This window comes from Cyanistes caeruleus, chromosome 1 (genome assembly GCF_971803275.1).
Source record: "Cyanistes caeruleus chromosome 1, bCyaCae1.hap1.1, whole genome shotgun sequence".
NCBI classification, from domain to species: domain Eukaryota; kingdom Metazoa; phylum Chordata; class Aves; order Passeriformes; family Paridae; genus Cyanistes; species Cyanistes caeruleus.
In genome coordinates, this window is record NC_141701.1 from 132,328,132 (window position 1) to 132,351,440 (window position 23,309).

Sequence of the window (23,309 nt, forward strand, 5' to 3'; positions counted from 1 at the left end):
AGCAAAACAATGGATGAAATGCAGGCCCTGGTTTAACAGGACAAAGCAGCTGAACATCTGAGACTAGTTTTATCATTGCTTTATGGGGATGTGCTAAGTGTAGCACTAGCCTCTCTTTAATGAAATTCCTGGGAAGATGCTATTTCTGACTCAGTCCCCAAGTTCAGGCATAAACAGGGTAGGAAGGCACAGCAGCCCTCCCAGAATCAGGGCAGATTTAGCTCAGCTACACTCATAGTGAAACCTTACCTTTAGGAAAGAGTGTATGGTGGCTATGTACCTGTCACATGCAGAAAGAAAATGGATTCTGTGTTTGATCCGATTTTGTGTGTGCCATTCTGCCTTCCAGCAGCATTTTTTTTTCTTCTTTACATTACAAGCCCCCCAAGGGTTTCATTAGGAACTAATCTTTTGCTTATACAGAATTTATAGGGACACTTGAGCTTTGTAATGTTCACACTCCATCAATCTCTTTGGCTTCATCTCCAGAGGAAAGGTTCTGTCACATTGCAAAGCCCCAAAATACTTAATAAAACCACCTAACAAACCATAAGCTCTATATTCCTGGAGGCAAATACTGTGGTATGTCAGAAGTGATAAATAGCATCTGTATCAGAGCCTCTATTTATAGGAGATATTTTATAACATAAACCGAATAAGCTGCCCCTTTGATCTGCTCAACATACACACAAATGCGTAAAACTCATCCAATCTTTATTAAATCTAAGAATAATTTGCAATTTAAACAAGGTGTATTAGGCCATTGCTCTGCTTTACACCATATTTTCAGGAAGCTGTAGATCAAGATTTCAAATTAAGTGAAAATATTTTCCTTAATATCTTTCATGCCAAATTGCATCTCAATTTAGGAACCAAAGAAGTTTTTAAGTGTATTTTAAACCAATCTTGCCTTCAATCCCTATGGAGAAAAGGTACACTTCCTCCCCTGAGGCTGTCAGCACAGGCAAGTGTTAAACACCCTGAAACTTTGATATCCATGAACATTTCATCAGTGAGACGGAGACGAAGAAAGCTTCAATGTCAACCACCATCCCTTTTTTCTCCTAGTGCCATTAGAAGATGGCCTGGTTTTCCTCTAAAAAAACCAGATTGTTGAGATTTTACAATTGGAGGCAAAAAGGTGTCGGGGAAGCCTTACAGTGGAATTTGCAGACTTTGTTTCCCTCAGCAGCCGGAATTACACAGCCGCTAAGGACAGACCTCAGGAGGAAAAAGCCGCTTTCCCAGCTTGGGAAAGAAAGATTTCTCAAGAAACAGACTTAATGTCTCGGCTCTTGAGGGGGTGGGAACAGGGATCAGGAGAGTTTCAGCAGGCAAAACAAAGCCAATTGCTATTTATCTCAGCCCAAAGAAAGCTGGGAACATTTTAAAGCTTACAGGCAGTTATGACTCAGCTTCTCCTACTAAGGGTTTCCCGATAGCCACAAAAGACATTTTTTATTTAAACGTGAAATGGCTCAGAAGAGTGGAAAGCTTGTGTGTGCTTCTTTGAGGCACAGACCTTTCTTCCATGCAACCCTTGCAGGTTGCATTCAGATTACTCACACACCCTCTCCAGAGAGGTTTATATTTCCTCTGAGCTCAATCAACAGTCTCTGGAAGCACATGAGTAAGAAGGTCAAACTGTTTTTAGTGTCCCATTTCTTTACTTCCAACTAGAAATGTTCCCAGAAAAGGCTTTTTTTTCTTTTTAAATTTTTTAATGGAGGGATTCTTTTAAAGTGCTCCAGTAAAATGGAGGTAAAGTTTAGGTCTCTGAGATTAATTTCTTTTAAGTTGCTTGCAAAAAGATCAGAATTACTTGAATTTATGCCTAAGAATTCCCTGACTAATACCTGGAAAAAGAACTCACTGATCTTTGCAAATATGTGAACTTCACACCTGAATTTTTTTGATATGCCACAAGAAACCTCCACATCAGAGCAGAAGCACAATCTCTGAATTCCCTGGCCAGCTGCCAGGAAGCCTCTGCATGATGTCTCTGTTTTTATAAGGATGAGGGAGGAGTCAATTCTGTTGTGCTTTGCTGAAAATATAGATTATAGTTTATTTTTTTAAAATATTCACAGAAATACTTAAGAGATTAAAACATATGTTCCAAATTTAAACTCACTTGCTGTATTATGCCAAAATGAGAAAAATCAAAAATTAAAGTTTTTAAATGCTTATGAAACTTTGATTACAAAGTTACACAAATAATTAATTGCATGAATACAAACCTTCTCCCAATGTTTGTTTTAGTTTTCAAACATCAAATAAAATTTTGATTCTATTAAAATTAATGGAATTTGTGCTGTTTGTAGCAACAAAGTGAAAAAATTTGGTCTTTAGGGATAAATAAAAAGAGATAAATAAAAAAATAGATTCTGCAGAAGCAGAACATCTTTAAAAGTTTTTCTCAGCACACAAACACATGGTCTTGCTGTATGCTGTGAAATGCAGACAGCTGCACTGTGGAAAAGCTGCTTGCAGCTGAACTACATACAGCATATGACCAGTTTGTGCCAACCTCCTTGCAGTAATTTTAGACATTTCAGCCTTGCAGTTAAACAGAGGAAAAATAATAAAGGGGAGATACTCTTTTTGTAGTGTAAAGGTTCTGGAATTCCTCTGAAAAATGCTGAAAACTACTACCTACTCTGGTGTTAGTTGCTAGGAAATCAGACAACAAACAGAAAACTTAGGAAGCATATATTTGGTGGTTTTGCTTTACTCTGACTAAAATCTACGTATTCATTGAAGATTGTGCAATAGATGATTTACAGATCTTTCCATATTACTGCCTGTCTGGTTAGCAGATGGTGTTCATTAACCAAAGAAGAATCTCTACACTCATGAATAATTATAGCTGAACAGAAATGTAATCTGTGGAAAACTCTGTTGTTTGCTAGGTTTTCAGAATTATTCACAGGTATGTTTTAGCCACTTATTAGAAAAACCCTGTCCATAAAATTTAAACAGAACTGGCACTGCTCCTGCAAAATTAAAGTTAGGGAAATGAAAGGATACAGAGTTTTCCAGTTGTGGTACTCATGGTTAAACACTTCAGTAAACGTAAGTTGACTCTAACTGCAAGGAGCATGCACTATAAACATTTGCCTGTACTATAATAATACTTGTGTGAAGTGTAATTTGGATTTGATTCTGAAAACTTTTGCTCTCTTGGGTAGGTTTGGTTATAGAATATTGTCCAGTGGAATTAATATAATTACATGATAAGGGTTTATGCAAGAGAGTAAAAATTCAAGTGAGATACTGTTTCAGGATTTTTCTGCTTTCTGATTTGTTAATATCAGACCTTGCTCATCCTTAGATTTAGTGTGACAGAAAGACACTGAAAAGGAATAGTCATTTTTGGAAACTGAGAAAATGGCAATTTGTCAAAGGTTACACAAGAAATAAACAATAGAGCTATGATTCAGCTCCCTTGCTGACCTGCAGGGTGATACTCTGTTCAGCAGTCCTAATGGATGCCTGACAAATGTTTCCAGCGAATTCCTTCTGCATCTTCGTCTAACCTCTGTTTCTGCAGTGCTTCTCTGAAGAGCTAGCAGGCTATTTAACATTTGACCTGACACATATACTGACAATATGAAACAGAAAGCAGAATAGCTGGTGAAAATTTGGACTATGCTGAGAAGAGACAATTAAATTTAAAAGGTCTGTTGACAATCAAGCAGCCAAATGAGTGAGCTTCCAATGAAATTCAGGCGTATATATAAACCAGTGAGGCCCTACATGCACGTTGCTTAATAAGGTAAGTGAGAGGTCTATGAAATACTTGTCTCTCAGATATGACAGTTGTCACTGGTGTAATTTTGCACTGAGAGACCTTTGCCTTCTTGGCCTCCTGAATTATTTTCTTTAGGGAAAACAATTTGACTGGCATTCCATCTTTGCAATATCCATACTGGTACCACAAGTTTGTTGTTTCTCAAAGGCCCAATATGTGTCCCATATATATTTGCCTATATTAAGCTTCCTAAAACTAAGTGAAAGTAGAATAAGCACCTTGCAGATTCAAGCTTTCCACCAGTAAGTAATTCTTTTGAAGCCTTGGCTGCAGAAAAAAAATAAATAATTCAGCCAAATCAATTCTCAATCCATCCTCATCAACGAAACCCTCTTAGAAGAACAGTGTTATTTCAGAACCACAATAATTTTTAAATTGACTTCTCTGCACTAGACCTTTCTATCCAAGTTAAAATTACATAGGACACTTTTCAGCATAAATAACAGCATTCTCCTAAGATCAGTTACTAATTCTATCCTTGTGAAAGCCTTTAGGTTTTCAAAGAAACCACTTTTTAAAGTGGGTTTCTTCAGCAGCTGGAAAGATCAGATGCAAATGTTTTAAATCAAAACAGTTTTGTTTCATCTATGGCAGGAGGGGCTATTCACATCAGCTGTCAGTGAGGTAAGCTTTTGTGGTTTTTTGACTGCCTCACAACTGTGAAAAAGCTGCTGGGAAGAGTGTCTGAAGCAAACTGTATCAGGCACATGGCAAACTTAAGTGCTGCTCTCTTTACCATCAAAATATGTGAATGTCCTTGATATATATCTCATAGAGGCTTCACAACTGCCAGTAAAGGAGCACATTGACAGCCTGAGGAATAGTTCACAGCAGCTTGAACTCTAGAGCACACATTTGTCACTTGAACAGAAATAAAAGCTCTTCTCTCAGCAATATATGTAGCTCTGTTATTTTCTTGTCAGGTGAGATGTTACCAAATCTGGAGGTAGATTCCCCTAAGAATTTGCCCTCAGGGAAGAAGAGACCCAAATGCTTCACTCTGAAATACCCAACTCAAAGGCTGCATCTCCTGATCAGTTCCCCTAAACAAGGAGACTTTTTCTAGTAAATATTTTTAATGAACCTGAAAGATTTTTAGAAGGGAGAGGTAAATATAGTATAAATATAGGGGCATATCTAATTCATGCACTTTAGGGTAACCAGGCAATGTAGCCACCAAGAGTAAGAGGAATAGCTGTATTTGTGCATGACACTAATGGAAAAAAAGAAAAGGAAATTTTTGGAATGAAGGAAAAGATGACAACTGTGGTCAGCTCTGGAAGAACTTGCACTCACATTACAAGCTGTCAGAAGTCACAGCTGTGACGTTCTGAGCCAGCAAGGACATTCCCTACGAGCCAGGCCCATCTGACCCCACAGATCCTGATCTGCTGCTTAGACACAGCCCTGCATTAGCAGTCTGGCCCTGTGCAGCATTAGGGTGGAGCTTAGTGTCCAGGAATTAACAGAAGGGCAGTGCTGTCTAACACAGAAATAAACGTCAGTGCAGCAAAGGACTGCAGAGGGGTGGGAAAGGAGGGAAAGCACAAGAGTGTTTACCATGCAGGCAGATTCTGGAAAGCTTTGAGAGCTTTAGAAAAGCAAGTTAACCCAGCACCATGGCTACTGTATGGAACTGATGTCATCTGGCTGTGCATAAAAGCCTCTGCTTTTTCTTCTTTTGTGCAGCTCCAGAATGATGTCACCCCAAAGCACAAGAAGGTACCTTTGTGCTGCGGTCCTTCCCCTGCTGGCTCCTGCTACACGTCCCACTCGGCGTGTCCCTCCCTTACCCAGAAACGCTCCTTCATTCACCCCGCTGAACGCTGGGCACCTCTGCAGAGCTGGCAGAGCCCTTTGGGAGCCTGCAAGCTCCAGCAGTCTGCGGTAGGCACAAGGAACTCCCATTCAAACCGTGTTCAGCACGCCTTTCACCTCAGCAACCCACAGTGGGGCCTCTGCAGCCCACTTCAGCTGCTTCACAACGCTGTCAAACTTGAATGCTACAGACTGATAAGACAGACCGGGAAACAGGGGTGATTTAATTATTTTCAAGGTTGGAACCCCTTTGGGATGTACAATGGCACAGGATTTAACCTTGTTACAGTCCACAATTGCTGTTAAACAAGTAGAATGAAAAATATTACATTTGTAGCCCCACTTATGAAGAAACTTGCGAACACAGTTTGCTGTTGTACAATCATTAACAGATTTGTTTATAGTTGGCATGCAGGCCTGCCTGTTGAATAAGGACTGTGACAGTTTTCATGACATGCAAGAACAAGAGAACAAACACTCAAAGCACATCCTGACCGATGTTATTTCATGCAGAGAAATGGGGCTGGGGCAGCTGGAAGTGGACACTACAAAAGAAAACAAGTACCACTAAATTAAACTATAGAGAAGCCTGCACAGAAAACAGAAGTATACAGAAATGAGAAAAACTGAGGGCTGAATGTTCTCATCTCATTCTCATCACTCACAGTTACCCATGACAGCATCTATCTCCTGTTCAGCACAGAAATTCTGGACATGCCCCTCATCCCTGTACCTACTCCTGGAAATGAAAGCATATTTCACTAATAGCTCTCAATCTCCAATCAGCTGACCTTTGATGTTGGACACGTGCAGAAACATCCACTGGGAAAGTAAGTGAAGAACTATGAAGAAATGCAATGGATTTGGAGCTGTAATGGGTTATTTTTATTTAGATGGCGTAGAGTGGCATAAGCTGAATTACACATACAGGGAAGGAAACCTACCTTCCCAGAGGAAACCTGGCTAACTTACCGTTAGCATGCCATAGCATCTGGAACCCACTTCTAGCATTCAGTCCATCAGAGTAAAACTCCACATGAAGGCTGGTCCCTGTAGTGCTCCCTGCCAGTGGAAGAGACTGTCCACAGAAAGTGCCTATAAGGTTGGCTTGTGCATCAGGCCCATCATAGAGCTGAAATGAAATTAAAAAAAGTATGCCAGTGAGTAAAAAGAAGTTCCCCAATTAAGCAGCTCCTCAATGTTTTGTACAGGATTAAAAAATGAATTAAAAAAAAAAAAAGCAGTGAGACTTCTCCCACTGGCCACCCTTGCACAGCAATATGAGCCTGGGGAGTGTGGAAAGATTTGGGTAAAATGATGAGTAAATACAATGCCAATATGTCTTTAAACCTGGCTGCACACTGTGTTCAGTACGAAGGGTTTGCTGTTTCTGTTTTGGTGTGTATTGGGGGTTGCTGGGGAGGAAGATAAAGGGCAAGTGGCAATGAACTGAAATAGAAAGAAAAAGAGGATGTTAGCAGTGTGATTTGCCCATGCACCTAACATGCTGAGTGCCTCCAAACCCCTTGGTGACAACTCTGTGTACATCTTCATCTGTTTAAGACTGCACCCAGGTGCAGGAAATTTAATGCATGGCTTTTTATGGCTTCAAAATTTCATGCTAAAGTCTTGCTTTGGAGGAAAATTTTACTGAGCCATGCTTCTGAAATTTGATTTCCTTGTCATAATCTATGTACTGGTATTTTGACAATCAGTGTGTTGTCAGATGTAGCCAGCCTGAAAATCTTTTTGTTCTCCAAATACAGATGAGGAATCCTCCATCCCACTCCTAAAACATTGCCACTCTTAAAAAAAAATCCAAAATCAACCAAACAATCAAAACAACAAAATGCTAGGGAAATATTTCTGTATTTAAATATTTAAATGATGTCTGAAGGCAGTCATATACTCACAATTAAATGAAAGCAATACATATTTTGATGGGCTGATAGTAGATACTTGGAGCTTTTTAACTTCTTTATATCTGTTGTCTCCAGACAGGTTTAAATGGTCTTTCAAATTCTAGTTTTGCAAGTTTTTTCAAATCCAGCATATCACACTGAACATATTTCTGTGTTCTCACCCATGCCCCAGTGCAATTTTTCAGGTGTGAGGAATGTAATTTTTACAAAGCTAGTAAAAATGAAAAATTTTAGCTAGATTGCCTTTGATTTAAAATATCAGATTGCTGGTTATTTTCAGATTAGGACTTGTTTTGTTGATTCTGTCTTGGTTACTATGATTCTTAAAGTTTAGGAAAACAGCAACCCTTGTCCTTTATTACCACTTTGTGACAGTACATCTGATCTGTCTCAAAAAAAGCATATCTTCCTAACACAACCAGCCAATTACTGGCACAGAAACCACGTATGAACATTCTCATTGTGCATTTTTGGCATGGTTCCTTTCAGAATCTCAACAAAGACTTTTCTCTCTTCTGAAGCCATTACTGTAAAGTTGTCTCCATGCAAAGAATAAAATCTATGATCTCCAGAAAAACAGTGAAGGTTTATTTATCTTTGCTCTCCATTCAAATTTCTTTTCCTATATCTTTGATTCCACTAAAAATTCTGCTAAATTCAGTACTGTATAACTCATACTGTGGAAATAGGATATGTCAGAAAATATTGATTACCATGCTAGGTACTAATTTTCATGCATATTTTCTGGCAGACTCATGTATGAGAATGAGTCATTAACCCCCAGCCTTTCTGTTGGAGATAAGTTGCTGGTGTTGCAGAATCTTCAGAAATCTTGTTATGCATTTAAAGCATAGTTGGGGGCAAGAAACCAACTCAAATAGTTTCAAATCCTCTGGCAGACAGTCCAGTTTAAATGTTTTTTTTCAAATTAAAAAAAAAAATAAAAAATTTGGAGTTAGTTCTGCCCGAAGTTATGGGCAAATTTCAGGAATAATTCTATGGTAATATTCTATGGCCTATTTCATGACTGATGACCATCAATCTAATACAATGAAAAGCTTAAAGCTAGCTAAGTGTATTGCAAACTGAGAACTATCACTCTATTTAGTATGGTTTCTCTTGGTGAAATAAAAAAAAATTGAAAGTTTCTAATTGCAGACACATTGCTGATGGTGATCAGATGTATTTGAAAATAAATATAAATTGTCCTAAAGATTAGATGGCAATATGTTGAATATCAATCTTTTTTTTTTTTTTTCACATGTAAAATGATCTCGTAAAAATGAGCTGTCCCATGTCCAGCATTACAGTTAGGACCTTCTTCCAAGCCAGTGTGAGAGCTTTACACATTCTTTCAAAGCATAAGTTCAGCAAAATAAAATCAGGTCAGATCCAATTAGATTTTTTCAAAGTACTTCCTTTGTCAAATTTGTGGTATACTACTCATATTTCTGTGGCTTCATGCCATGGAAATCTTGCACCAGAAAAATATGAATGGTGAAGAATGAATCAATGTGGAGATCACTGAATAGTAGCTAAAACCATGTCAAGATACATATTCACAATGTACTGTTAGCTCTAGTGATTGCAGATGAAAACCCATTCTAAAGAGCTATGGACCAAATCACACCTAGAAACTTCCAAATCCAAACAATAACAACAAAAAAGCTTTATGCATCTTCTGTAATTTGATTCATCAAGTAAATATTATCTTTATCTAAGACAGAGAATGCCACATTTCTGTCATTTCCTCTGAAAACAGTCCATCAGTTTTTCTAGACACAAAGCATGGTTACTATGGCAATCCCTTCATGCCGTGCTGCCCCGTGGGTTTGAGTTCAGAGCAGCATTTCACAGGGAATTTGAGTGCCTGGCCAGCTGTAACTCATTGAGAGAGGCAGAACCACGACTGCTAGAATTACAGCTGGGGTTTTTTGAGCTGTCTTTCATTTCTAAATGAAGGGAACAGCTGTGTGTTTTCACAGGGCATTTTGAACTTCTCAAACCACCGTTTGCTCTCACACAAACACAAGCAAGTGAAACTGAAGCTGAACACAGATCTCATGAGCCATAATTTCTCTCCTGATCTCTGAGATAATATTTCTTAAGTCAGGCTCTGCTTTGTCAGCTGTGTTACCTTAAACTGCTGCAAATCGAAGGAAGCTTCTGCCATCTATATGCGGCAAGATAGTCATCATGATTGTGCAAGACAATTGGGTTTTAGGGTGGTGTGATAGTCACTCCTGCACCATACTGACTTGAGAAATGACTGATTTGACTCCCTTCCAGCTCCCTATTGGGAAGAAAGTGCTTGTTCCCCTTCTGTGTATATATTGGTTTTGTAATATATTTATTTGTTCAGACCTTTTAGCCTCCACCAGAAAATCCAAGCGCTTCATAATGATTTTGGCAGACAATTCAACCAGCAAAACATGTAAACACCTGCAACACACATTCAGATCCTTGGCCTCTCCTTTTTAGCCACAGCAATTGCCCAGGAGCAAGCAGAACGCTCCATTTCATCGGCCTGCACCCCGGCACTGGGTCCAGGTGGGAATGTGCTACGTTTGAATGAATTATTAGGCACGGCTCAATAACTGTTAGAAGAAACTCCTTACCAGGCTCCCTAGGAGCAAGTGTATAGGTTGACCTGAAGGTAAAAAGGGGAGGTACCAGCTCTCTAAGGGATGAATCAAGATGTGTGACTGCCCCACAGCAAAGTGGCAGCTGAAAAACCATCTGCGGTACATTAGAACAGGGTTGGGAAAGCAGGACTAGCAAAAGCTGCAGGAAGGGTTTGGCTTGGGTAGCTCTCCTGAGGGGACACCATGGTCACCAGTATTGCATTTTGGCTTTTCTGAGTCTTCAGCCTGGAAATATGTCACTAACACCAATAATGATGCCCTGGAGACCACAGCTGTTCACTTATCTTTGGAGGAGCAAAGCAAAAGAGCATGACCTGTGTCACAGAAAAGCTCATTACCAGAACCGGAGCAGGGGCTCAAGGACTGAGCTGACTGGAAAATGAGGTTTCCTCTACTTGGAAGAAATAAAGGTCTATAAAAAATGGGGAAAAATAAACTTGGAATGTGTTCCATTTGGACATACTCGAGGTAGGGACAATTTTCTAGCCGAGTGCCTTGTCAAGCTTATTCTGTCTTGCAAAAGTGAGCCTTTCAGACTGGAAGTAAGACTCCATCTGTTCAGTTTTCCTGGCAGAAAACTAGGGGGTGGAGAGCAGGGTGGGTGGGCGGAGGGATTGTTAGGGCAAAACTGCAGTTTTCTCCTGGAGAATATTATCTCTATGAAAAGGCACAGGGTTTTGTTTTCATCAGGAAAAACATTGCAGAGGAAAAGCCCATGCCTAATCAGCTCTGGAAAAAAGCTGCTTATATACACTAGTTAGTCATAACACATAGTCTTGATCAAAAGTGATAGTCTTCAAAAACAAATTCTTCGTTTTATATGAGAGGAAAATCTATCCTATGAATACTGAGAGTTCTCTTTAATTGTACTGTAAATAATACTGTCATCAGATGTCATGAATTAATCATAATAATGAGCGATTATACTAATAATTGTCTCCAACTGAGTCTTGAAACAAACAATTTGCTGTCAGAAAATCTTTATACAGGGACCAGCAGCAACAGTCCTGGGCTTTATTTGCAGAACTCAGGAAAGGAGGCATTGCCTTGGATGACAGCAACAGAGCCATGAGTGTCCCACCCATGGTCAGAGCCTCTAGGACAGTCTGACACACGCAAGTATCCCTTTCCTCTTAAAAGCAGGAAAGCTTATATGGGATTGTTTGGATCTAAACACTAGAGTCAGTGATTACAGGTTTCTGAATAGCACTTCCTGAAAGGAAATGAAAGGAAAATAAATTTTGGAAAGGAAATTTTGATGGCATTGCCACAAATATATTACCAGTAGACAAAAAGAAGCAAAAATCAGAAAATATAATCCTCATCCAAGTAACAGAATGCAGTCTAAAGAGAGATCACCACAAGAATTAACACAAACAAAAAGAATTCATTTCCAAGCAACACGTTTCCTTCCAGAAGGGATAGAGTGCAAACTTAAGAACCTACAGGTCTGTCAGCCAGTGAAAAACCCAAACAAATTAAAGCTTCAGGATGTGGCCCAGTGTGCTAGCTGAGCACCACAATGACATTGTTTCACAGAAACAAAGGCAGCTTAAGACTTTGAGTGACTGACTGCATGGAACCTTGACACTTCTGCACAAACAGAACAAAATAAGGTTATGTTTCTGCTTGGATGATGAAAAGAATTTGCAATCGCCACTAGAAAAAGGCCCTCCTTAAGAATTCATTCTAATTAATATTTTAATATGATTATTTAAATATGTTTATGCCCTAGATGGCTATGATAAAAGTCCTTGCTCTGATCACCACAGGCACCTTTCTTGTCTCCACACAATGACACACTTTCACTAATGAACCATTTTATTCCACAGTACAATGGAATTTGACATCAGGCATCACTTAGACATGTAGGCATACTAGTTAATCTTGCTGGGATTTATCTAACATATGGAAATAAATAAATGTCTGTTTTTTTAATAGTAAGACTTTTATCTGAGTCTATGTTTTGTCTTGTAACCTGAGCCTGACATAATCAGAGTCCTTTGAAAATTTTGAGCAATGTTGAAGTCCACATTACACTGGAATGATTTTTTTTTTTAATTAGTTTTTTGCCTCTTCCATTAGCACTTACTTCCTTCTCAAAGAAAACAAAGATTTTTAACTACAGTCATATCTGTTCATTCCTGTCTTTCTAGGGAAGGTTTATTTCTTCAAATTATATTAAACTGATATTTTTTGTTAGCAATGAATGAATAATAAGAATGTAAGAAATGCAGGGTGTGTCTTTTAAAATTGTTTTAGATACAGGAGTAGGAAATAACTGCTGCTGAAGAAAGGAATGCCTAGGAGACATCCACCTAGTCAGTACATCCCAAGATCTGCACTTAAAACCTTATTTGTTTAGCATGCCATTTTAAATCTCCAAAGCTCAATCAGGATGGCACCTCCTCCTAAGCCACATGCTGTGGTGGACAGAATCCAGATGGGTCCCTAAAGTATCTCTGCAGCTTTTGCTGACCAAGAGAGTGCCTGGGGATCCACGCCTTTGTGACAGTGTGGGATCACGTTCCTGGAAATGAGACTGTTGCTATTTTGGTAGAGTGACTGTTGTCGTCAAAGCAGAAATTGAGGCGGTTCCTCTGCATCCAGAATCCACTCGTGGTGGACGGAACAGGACTGCTTTTGAGCTTGGGACAATAATATTTCCAGAGTTATTCTTCAGCAGAAATCTGTGTGAAAAGCTCCTTATGAAGGGAAGGGCTGTGCCTAAGGGGGTAGAGAAGTGTCTCCGGGGGGAAAAGGGGAAAAGCCCAAGGTGGTGTGAGCAGTTTGCAGCGCTGCTGACTTGTGCCCAGGGCTGTGCTTCTCCAGTGCATTGCCAGCCCAGGTGAACTGAAGTGTAAGTGGAAGGAATATCACACTGACACCATAAAGGGCCAGAGAGGGCCGGAAGGACTCTGAGAATTCCCCCTTATTTGAGAAAATTTGCATCATGCATATCTATGGACACTATGGAGAGTTGCAGCTTGGCCTCAGCAAATGGAGATAAAAAAGAAATATTCCTGCCTCTTAGGCTTTCAGGCTTGCTTATGGAACAATGCAGGGGGTGCACATGACCTTCCTCAAAGTCCAGTGTGTTTTTTTCTGAGCTGTGTGGGGTCTTCCCTTGATGAGGGGAAGCTTTGCCTGATTTAAATGGAGTTTCTCCAGCCACAATGTAACATATTTATTGCAACGCCTGTGCCGAGTGTGGTAAGTCTCATAGATAATGGCCAGGCTTTCCAGCAAAATCTAAAATACAGAAGAAGAACAAAGGAAACAAGAATCCAGCTGCAACTAGATGAGTCCCAAATAGTCTTTCTCCAACAAGGGACGCGCCCACTAGCATCGTATGGTGGTATTTCACAGTCATTTCATTGTACCATGCTTTTTTTTTCTGAAGGAACAGGCTAAGTCACATTGCTATGAGCTGGCAGGGTATGGAAAACACCAGGTCCATGAAGATCTGACTCATTTTGTGAGTCCAAAAGAGGAGTCTGTGCTGGCTTCACTTGTGCTTCTTGTCATCTGAGGTTTCTGTAGGCACCAGGCAACCCTGTCATCAGTACAAATTTAGCTATTGTGAAGGGTCAGGGGTTTGTGTGTGTTTGCAATTTTGCTTCTACACAACCTTTCAAACAACGAAACCAAAGTGTACTTTGATTCTGGCAATACAGGCAATTAGAAAAACAAAAAATCAGAGTCCTGAGCTGGTCTGGTTTAGGGTGGACAGATTTTTGGCCTGACACTCTCTTTTTAAATATCCAGATTTCTCACTGAAAATCAGTGCATGGGCTAAGATTTCTTTGTAAACTAATGGTGAAGCCTGGCAGAGAAACCTGAGAATCATCACTTTTGTCCTTATAGTTTTACACTGAAGGATTTCTTGTGGAGGCTCATAACCCCCTGAAGGAATTCAGGGATGTGCTGTTGTGCTGCCAGCTTGCATGATAATATGTTAATGGATACCACTGCAGCCTGGCCAGCAGGCTGTGATTTGATTTCTGGGTACAGGACCTGGGTGGGTATATTTCATACATCATCTGCTTCTCCAGGGAAATATACTACCAATGACATGCATGGCTGTAAGAAAATCAATGCATGGCCATAAGAAAAGCCATTCCCTGTGCTTGAAGAATTCCTGCAGCACTTTAGAAAGACACAGTCATAAATAAAATGCAATAATGGTAATTTCCTAATATAGCTTAAGCATATTTACTAATTTCAAGAGGGAGTAAAACTAGAAACAGGGTAAGATATTTTTATGTTAAGCTAATAGAACAGGAGGATGAACAGATGAGTGCAAGCAACAATTATCTAATGCAGTATTCCCAGATGGAGAAAAAGGATATTATGGCACATCCCTGGAATGCTACTGTGGTTTAAAAAAGAGGGGAAAAAAAGACATATCCTGCTACCACCAGAAGGAAATGAAAGAGTTCTCAGGAGCAGACTCCATATTAATTACTGTATTAATTCAATACTATTCCTCATATAATCGTGCAATGGTATTTTAACCACTTTGAGCCTAGTTGCTGAAAGAATCTGGGCTGCTTAAGCACACTGACTGTAAGCAAGACAGTGCTCTGGTCCAAAGTGGAACTCTGTCCAGGCCTGCAGCAGAAGAAATGTATTTGTTGTTATCAGACAGTTGTTTGCCCTCATAAGATGTTCTTTTGCATTAACCCAACGATAATTCCAACACTGACAGTAGATGCACAGACCAAAGTGGTGAAACCTGGACAGAGAGCTCTGAAATTTATCTTGCTGCCTGACACAATTTTGCTATTTGTTTATCAGGCTGCTGACATCTTGCAAAATGTTGGGCAAAGTCTGCCTTTGTCCTGGCCAGGAGAGAGTTAATTTTTTGCAGTAGGTGGGAGTGGGCATGACCAGGACACAGGGATTGTTCTGTACAACCTCACTTCATTGCCAGGGGACAGGGCCAGGAAGAAGGGGCTCCTTCTGGCCTAGAAAACCTGACAGAGGGAGCTGCCTGGTATTGTCAATTACAGTTTGGGGTTTTTTTTTGCCTATATGAATAATTTCTTTTCTTATACCCTCTGTCATTACTATTGTTGCTGATACTGTTAATTTTCTTATCTCAGCCCTTGGTCTTTGCTTTTTGTGCCTCCAGCTGAAGGGGGAAAGGGGAGCAGTGCATGTCTTTAGTGGGAGTACTAAATTTGAGAATATCACTCCTAAGCCAGGACATTAACATGTAATTAATAAAAGCAGACGCTAAACAGACTGGACATCAAGGAATGGTAGTACTTTCTGAGCAGAAGAACACAGAAGGACATTGTCACTGAAAGCCAGAATGATCAGTGGTTTTCAAATAATATTTTTCTTGTATAAGGAAGGAGTATATGTCAGTTCTACAGAAGGACTCTCACCTTCTGTGCAAAAACATGACATTCTCTCTACTTTGCCTCCCCAGAGATTATGTTCTGCCATACCAACTAAGAAGATAATTCATCATTAAGGATGGGGAGTTAAATATATGCTTGTTCAGTTAATAATCTGATGAATGTAAAGGAAAGAATGACATTTCTATGTCATTCCCTGCAATATCTCACTAGTTACAGCCCCATGACTCCTCTAGAAAGACTAATGTCAGGTTATTTAGCCAAGGCACAGCAAGCAATATAAGTTAAAGACCATCCAATCTAATTAATGTAGCATCACCAGTAAACAGTCTCCTATTTGATATGCCTTGTATCTTATTATTATCACTTCTGTACATGTCTTTATCATAAGCAATTAGTCTCATATTCTTGCAACTTCACTGTTTCAAGAACTTAAAACTCCTTCCAAAATGTCACACATCCTATGAGCATTACTAGCAATGAACCAACATCCTCTGACAGGACATGAAACACTGCACAGTGCTCATCTGCTGGGAAAGTGCTCATATGAGATTCATGCTAGAGACTGACATAATAAAAAAACTGCAGTTTTGCTTCCCTCCCACACTGCCATTTTTCATTTTCTGGCACCTACACACAGAGGCAGAGAATTGCCACAAAGTCAGAAGAGCAGAGTTTTTTCCTTCCTGCTTGACACACATACAAATTGTTGTATATGCTGAAGTGGTGGAGATGCAGGTCCTGCCCAGACCAGACCAAGCTGGAGTCACCTAATGTTCCCTGCAGAGAGTGTTGCTCACCATGAGTAACACCTACCAGCTGGTAGAAAGGTGGCCTAGCTGACAAGAAGATCAAAGGAGAAAAGGAAATAGGTAATACAATACACAGCTGACTTCTCATTGTACAGATGTGACAGAATTTCAGTCTGGAAGAACCATGCACTGTATTTGTACTCACTTGTACTCACTGGACATCTGACTATATTTTTCCTGCCCTTAATGTGAAACAGTTATTTGCTCTATGGCGTGATAATATCTTTGGTAACTGAAAATCACTAGAAATACCAGTGTATAGAAATTTTTGGTTTTGACATTACACATATAACTTCTGACTCATATGTGGACTAAGCCAGGGAGCAAATAGCTAATTAACTGTGTATATCTGACTGAAATAGTCATGAGGCAAAATGCTCTTTTTATGTGGGTCTGGGCCAGAGTGTCAGTCATAATTAAACACAAAGCTGAAGAACAGGCCCTTTTCCAGTATGGAGACTGGGGCCAAAGCCATTGCGTCCAGCAGGCAAGGTCCAGCAGTACTCAGGAAAACAGCTTGCTCAGTCTAGCTGTCCCCACCCTACCAAGCACCATGATGTTTCCCTTCAGAATTCAGAAAGATTTCAAAAAAAATAGAGCTTAAGTTTGAGACTATAAAACTATGTCCACATGTCCATAAATCTGTTTCTCACTCTAACTTTTAAAAACGGTTTTTATCCTTCTGTTTGTTTTTTTTTTTTTGTAACTGTCATTTCTTGACTATAGTTTGTTAAGGTGGGTCATTTCTCTGCCAAAACACCTCTGCAACATTTAGTCTTGTCCTTTAGCATCATACCACTTCTCCTTACTCCTTCTGCCACTATGACTGTGATCATCACCTAATGCAACCTAACAGCTAACTCTTGTCCTTCCTGTCCCCAGCCCCCCAGCAAGTAGGAGGAAATATTGTCACCAAGTCTGCCATCTGCTAGCTGCCATGGAGCAGCATGCTGCTACTGCCAGTTGCCACAGAGCTAAGAGAGTGTTGCTGTCTGCTGTAAGAGCCTGAGGTGGGAGAGCTGCTGTCACAAACCCAAAACAAGATGGGTGAAGGGACACTTAAAACCTCCCAAGGAAAAGAGAACTCGATCAGCACCAGCAGCCACTCTGGTTCATGAGCACAGCTACATGGAAAGTGTCTGAGCAGCAGCTTCCCATTTGCTTCAAGAAAATGGTGAGGGACTCCGGCATATGGTCTCTGCATCACCTACTTAGACTACAATGAACAGGATTATGTCTGTGTTATACTCAGTGAGAGCATCAGATCTTTCCCCTCTGAGACCTTGCTGCAATAAAGGAATCTCAAAACTGACATGTGGCAGAAAAGTAATTTATTTTATCTGAATGGCTATGAGGTTTCTTTTAATAATCCTTTTTTTCCAATTTGCAGCAGTGTCAGGCTCCACATGGATTTCAAACAGAAAAGCCCCAAATATCTGTAGTCTGCTTAGAAAGGGAACTCTACACTTTTTCCAGATGATTCCCCCTTTCCCCTACACCACAGCACATTCCTAGCCTTGCCAATATGGTTCCCTTTCGCAAGATGCAGGGTGGGAGCACACACTATTCAATTCCCTGGCTGGTTCAACCTCGCTCTCTTTTTACACTATGGCACATATTTGTGCAGCATGCAACAATCGAATGAGAACATCTTTTCCAAGTGGTATTTCTTAATGGCATTTGGAGAAAGATTTGTAAGAAATGTTACATGAATTGCAAATAAAAGCCTCCTTAACACACTTCCACAACTTTATTTTCCCTTTCTTTTCTATACCTCTTTCAGTCTGTATTTTCTTTGATTGAAAGCACTGAAAAATTGTTAAGCAGAGTGCTCCTGTCTCCTCACTCTCTCCAATATGTTTTATTTCTGTTCTTTTAAGTGCTTTGGATCAGGTCCTTGCCCCTTGGCACTATTCCTCCACTCTTGACTTATGTCTAGAATAGTGTCTTCTGGCAAGTTCCTTGCTCCTCACAGGCTGGCTACTGTGTGCAGGGCTCCTGCTTTCCATGAGTCAAGGCCTTAGGCATCTTGAGACTAGCACTGGCCTCTCCACTTGGCTCCAATGTTTCTTTTTCAGCCTCCTCACAAAAACAAACCAGAGCTTAATAGTTCTCAATACAGTGCTCCCTTGTTTATTTTCTTCACATGTCTATTCTTCCTTTCCATTCCTGGCCACAAAGAGAAGAAAGCTGGAAGAACATCGCTTTTGCCAATTTACTACCAATTTTGAGCTATGAAAGCTGCCATAGTAACAAGGTAGAGGGAGTGAGGGAGGACATCTAGAAGGAGCAGACTAGGCCATCAACAGGTCTGCTGCTGAACCTTCTGTAATACCTGGGTGTAAATATCCCAAGAAATACAGGTATTATTTCACAGTCCTCTCCCTGGCTGTAAGTAGTCTTCACTAAGATTTCTCTAAATTTCAGTTCTTCTTTTGCAAAAACCTAAGTAGAGAACAGGGCATACATGCTGCTGTCCTGTACAAGGGTGAGATCTGAAGGATGAATTAGTTCAGCAAAACAACAAAACTGTAGTCAGGAGATTATAATCCACAGTATAGAATGATCATGACTAACCTCTTCATCCTACAGTACTAAGTGCAAAATTGAGAGAAAATAACTTTTCCGTTTTCTTAGAAAACTTTGAGAAAACATTTTTTTTGTCCTTGAAATATTTATTTTTGAGGAAATAAAAATAAAGGTTACTTGGCTTTAGATTGACTCTATGGTTTCATTTACCTAAAAATGCCACATTTTGCTTGTGGGTGCATTAAATTTTTTTTTAGTCCCTTTAAAGATGCAGATATCAAGATTTCTGATATCAAGATTTCCCCTTCTTTGCATGAAGCTGGAATCACAACATCCCACTTTGCCCATGAAATCCAGTGCATCTAATCTAAGGTGGAAATCAGACTGCACCAAACCAAGGCACCTGGAGAGAGATTCATCCTCTCAGAGACACACACCTCCCTCTTAAGGTAGCAGGTACCTGTCTTAAGATAGCAATGCTTCACTCCCTACTGATCACTGAGGAAACAGGATTAAATAGTTTGGATTTAACACTTGAGCTTTAATGGTTAAATTTAGGAAAGATAAATTTCCCCTTGCTCTTCTGCAATCTTACTGTTTTTCTTTGTTGTTAAAGACTTGTTTTTTCTTGTTTCTAGAATCCAGACACATACCTTCAAGAAGTCACGATCACAGTCAGATCCACCTTCTAAATCAAAGGCAGTGAAGCTATAGTTGAGAGTGTTCCCCTTGGTAGTTTGGATTGTCCAGTTGCAGTGCTCATTTAATGGATAATTATTTGGATAATTTAAACTTTCCAATATACCATGGCTACGATTAACAGTCAGCACTTCATGGCAAACTGAAAAAAAAGTGGTAATTGATTATTTTTGTACAATGTTATTAATCCAATATCTCAAAAATTACTAACTGAAGTTACTTTTAGCATTACAAGGTGAAAAATATTTTTATTCAGATTAGAGAAGCCATGCAGGAAGAGAATTGTGACTTATTGAAGAACAAATTTTATATATTTCAACAAAAATTCCAACTATTCAAACTTGAATCAATTATTTTGACCTTCTTTTCTGACACTTGTAGACATCAGTATATATAGTACATTCATATTTTTGGGCAGTCTTCTCTAAGTCTAAATACATGGGTACTCATGAAACACATTTTCTTTTCTTTTTTTTTAACTAATCATAGAAATGCACCCTGTCATTTGAAACAATTTGGGGAGGTGCTCAAGAAATATTGCCTAATAGATAAATGTGGTTTATTTCAGCTAACTAGGAAAAAAATTATGATCCCTGGCTAGAACAACCAATGGAAAGTACACTACTAGTATTGGGCTTTCTAGCCCCAGGAAGAGAATGTGATAATGAAATTTTAAAGAAAGGAGCCATGATTTTCCTTGTGAAACATTCAATAACATCCTAGAATAAGAAGGAATAATAAGAGCTTTCCTTGAAGTGCAGAGAAAATGAAAATAAACTAAGCTAAATAAAGAACAAAATTACAATTATGGCATTAGGTAAGTGAGTCTCATTTTCCTGTATCCACTTTTCCCCAAAGACAAAAATATCAGTGTGGGCATTCCCTTGTCAGGAGAGAGCACACAATGTGTACTGGGAGCAGAGCAGTGTAATTAATGCACAGGAAGTGGGCAGGAGGCAGGGAGCAGACCAGGCTGTTTGGTTTATGCAGCAAATCTGCAGTGTTTGAACAGCAGAGATAGCTCAGATTCACTTGCATAACTGTTCTATTGTCTGTCACCACGGATAGTACACCTACCTCCTGCACATTTTTTTATTCTATCCAATCAATTTGAAGGTCTGTGCTTTCAGTATTTCAAAATGCTTGGGATACAGCTGCAGGTCAGGGTCAGGTGGAGTGGAGCTTGTCTGCAAAGCTACACTGAAGCACATGACTTTTTGAAAGGGCAGGACGAAGAGTACAAAATAGGCTTTGAAGAATACAAGATAGGTAAAATCTGCTATCCCCTAGGGTTTTATCAGAAACATATCAGGCACAAAGGTGCCTTTGATGGTAACTTGATACCATGTTTTCCTTTGCAGCGTTTTCCAATTAATCATTAAATTTCTTTCATGTACATGTAAATGTATCTGGTATCTAAGCATCCTTATTTTACAACATACTGCCTACATAATTTTAGCTTTTGGGCAAGCCATTAAAAGCTTTCTCTGGTGCATCTTCAGGAATTAAATATGAATGTAAATCACATTATCTGATAGCTCAGGTTCTACATCTGAGTGCTTTGAAAGTGCTCTTTCTGTTTAATTAATGAAAGGCAGGGGGAACCTTTTATAATATATCCTCCTGACATTGCAGTCTGAAAAGTACCTGGTAGATGAATATGTAGTGATATCTGTAAGGAATGAGGGAGCCAAGGCTCCCTCCCTCTTCTAATTGCTGTGTGTGTCACGCATGAATGAATAGCTCTGCCTTTTTGTAATCCATTTCCTATTGTCCAAACCTAGGACAACTTCATGTCTATAAACCTACAACAATCCTAGTCACTTGGGAATGTCATATTTAAAGGACACAGAGATGTTTACAAATCACTTTGTATGTGATGAAATTACATATCTTCCAATGTGCATATAACCATAAAAAAAAAAATATTAAGAGAAAAGTAAACACCAGGACTATATTCAAGATTATGACTGGGAATAAAATAACTTTGTCACGTGTCTTGTATTTTTCTAAAAATGCTATTATTTTAATATTTCTTCTGGTATTTTACAAAAAAAATGTTTTCAAGAGAAGTATTACCCTTACCACAAGATATATAAAAAATTAAAAATGCTCCTTATAGGCTAAATTATCCCAAGCACCCACAATGATCCAGTCTGGCTGACAGAAACTCCTGTTATCCTTTGTCATCCTGCCTCAAAAGCAGCTCTATGACCAGAGAATCTTTCTGTATCTGCCTTCTTTTAAAAATTCAGGAGCCTGAAGGAGCAGAAGAGCAAGAACAGTCAAATCCACCCTGTTATGGACTTCCAGCACTTGTAATTCTGAGTAAATCTGGAGTGGTAAGTGCCACTGGTACAGGTAATAGAAATAGAGGCACTTTACTAGCTGTTTCCTAAGGAGGAGATAGTCTTCATCACAAGTTATTGGGCAGATAACTTTTAGCTCTCTGTGTTCTGTAACTGTACCAGACTAGAAAATCTGGGTCATCAGCATGCTCTATACATTTTACTGTGCTGATAAATAAGTAAAATCATGGACTGCAAGCAGTTTCACAGACAACATGGGCAACAGAAACATCTCATCTTCTTTTACTTACCCTGTTTGTATTTGGCTAAGAAACCTCCACCTTGCAGACTGTTGTCTGTCCTTAGTTTTACATACACACTGTCACCACTGGAATGGATTGTTTGTGGTATCTGATCCCCACAAAATTTACCTAGCTCTCTAGCATTGCTGCTGTTGCCATCATATATCTAAAAAAAAAATCAAAAACAAAAAAGAAAAATTAAAATATAATAAAGCTGATGACATTACAAATACAGTTAATTTCCCCCTGACAAATGTCTGCTTAGGGAAATGTTACTGGGTATACAAGAGGTTAAATTCCATTTCTGCTCAGAGGAAGCCTGGCAGGCATTTCAGAAATAAGCAAAAACAGGAAGCCAGTAACTGAATACTAGTGGGTTTTCTGGGGCTTAGTCACCAAGAGGGGAACACAGCACTCCATTTCAATTTTATTAAAAATATGCAAATAATTTATGGGACAATTCAAATATGAAATTTGGGATTAACAATATGGTTATTGACACAATTGTTCCATATAATTTACTAAGAAAACATATCAAGGCCTTGGTTCAAAACACAGAAAACTTAAAACATACAGACAGATCTTGTTTCTATCTGTTAGATTCTTTCTAACTAGACATAAATGCTTTTCTTAACAGCAGCTACACAGACTCTGCTGCCTTGCCTCTCATGGCTCCGTGAGTTTAAGGTAGCACAACAACACAGAGCTTTTCAGTTCTTAGTCTGTTCACTTAGGAATATTTGAAAACCAAGGCCCTGTGTTTTTCCTGGCCTTTGTACTCAGCCTACATCTGCCTCCTATGGAGCAAAGTGTCACGGGGCACCTACCGCAAGGTAATCAAAGTTGCACCTCTGGTGATATTCTAGATGGAACTGCTCAAACTGGATTTCGAATGGACTGCCTCGGTTTCCTTTGAGCAGCCAGTAGCACTCTGAATTGTGGTAATATGGCATAGGGTAGTTGGGAGACATGAAGAAGCCAGAAGCTGCTGTGAAAGTCCCACCACAACCTGAAAATAGCAGCAAAAGCAAACCAACATTTAACAACTAGAACAGTAGAGAACTAAACCCAGTGTTTGTGACTGTCACTACTGACACCCCAATGCCCCAAA

The 23,309-nt window shown here is 39.5% G+C and overlaps 1 protein-coding gene across 1 annotated transcript in view; it reads right to left on the bottom strand.

Annotated features, from left to right (window-relative positions):
* CUBN (cubilin) overlaps positions 1-23,309 on the bottom strand; it is a 142,212-nt gene that overhangs the window by 78,577 nt on the left and 40,326 nt on the right. The window contains exons 25-28 of the mRNA XM_086859110.1: positions 23,026-23,207; positions 22,208-22,364; positions 19,563-19,750; positions 6,605-6,764 (exon numbers count right to left, since the gene is read on the bottom strand). Of these exons, the coding sequence (XP_086715236.1) occupies positions 6,605-6,764; positions 19,563-19,750; positions 22,208-22,364; positions 23,026-23,207 (687 nt within the window). The remainder of the gene's footprint in view (positions 1-6,604; positions 6,765-19,562; positions 19,751-22,207; positions 22,365-23,025; positions 23,208-23,309) is intronic.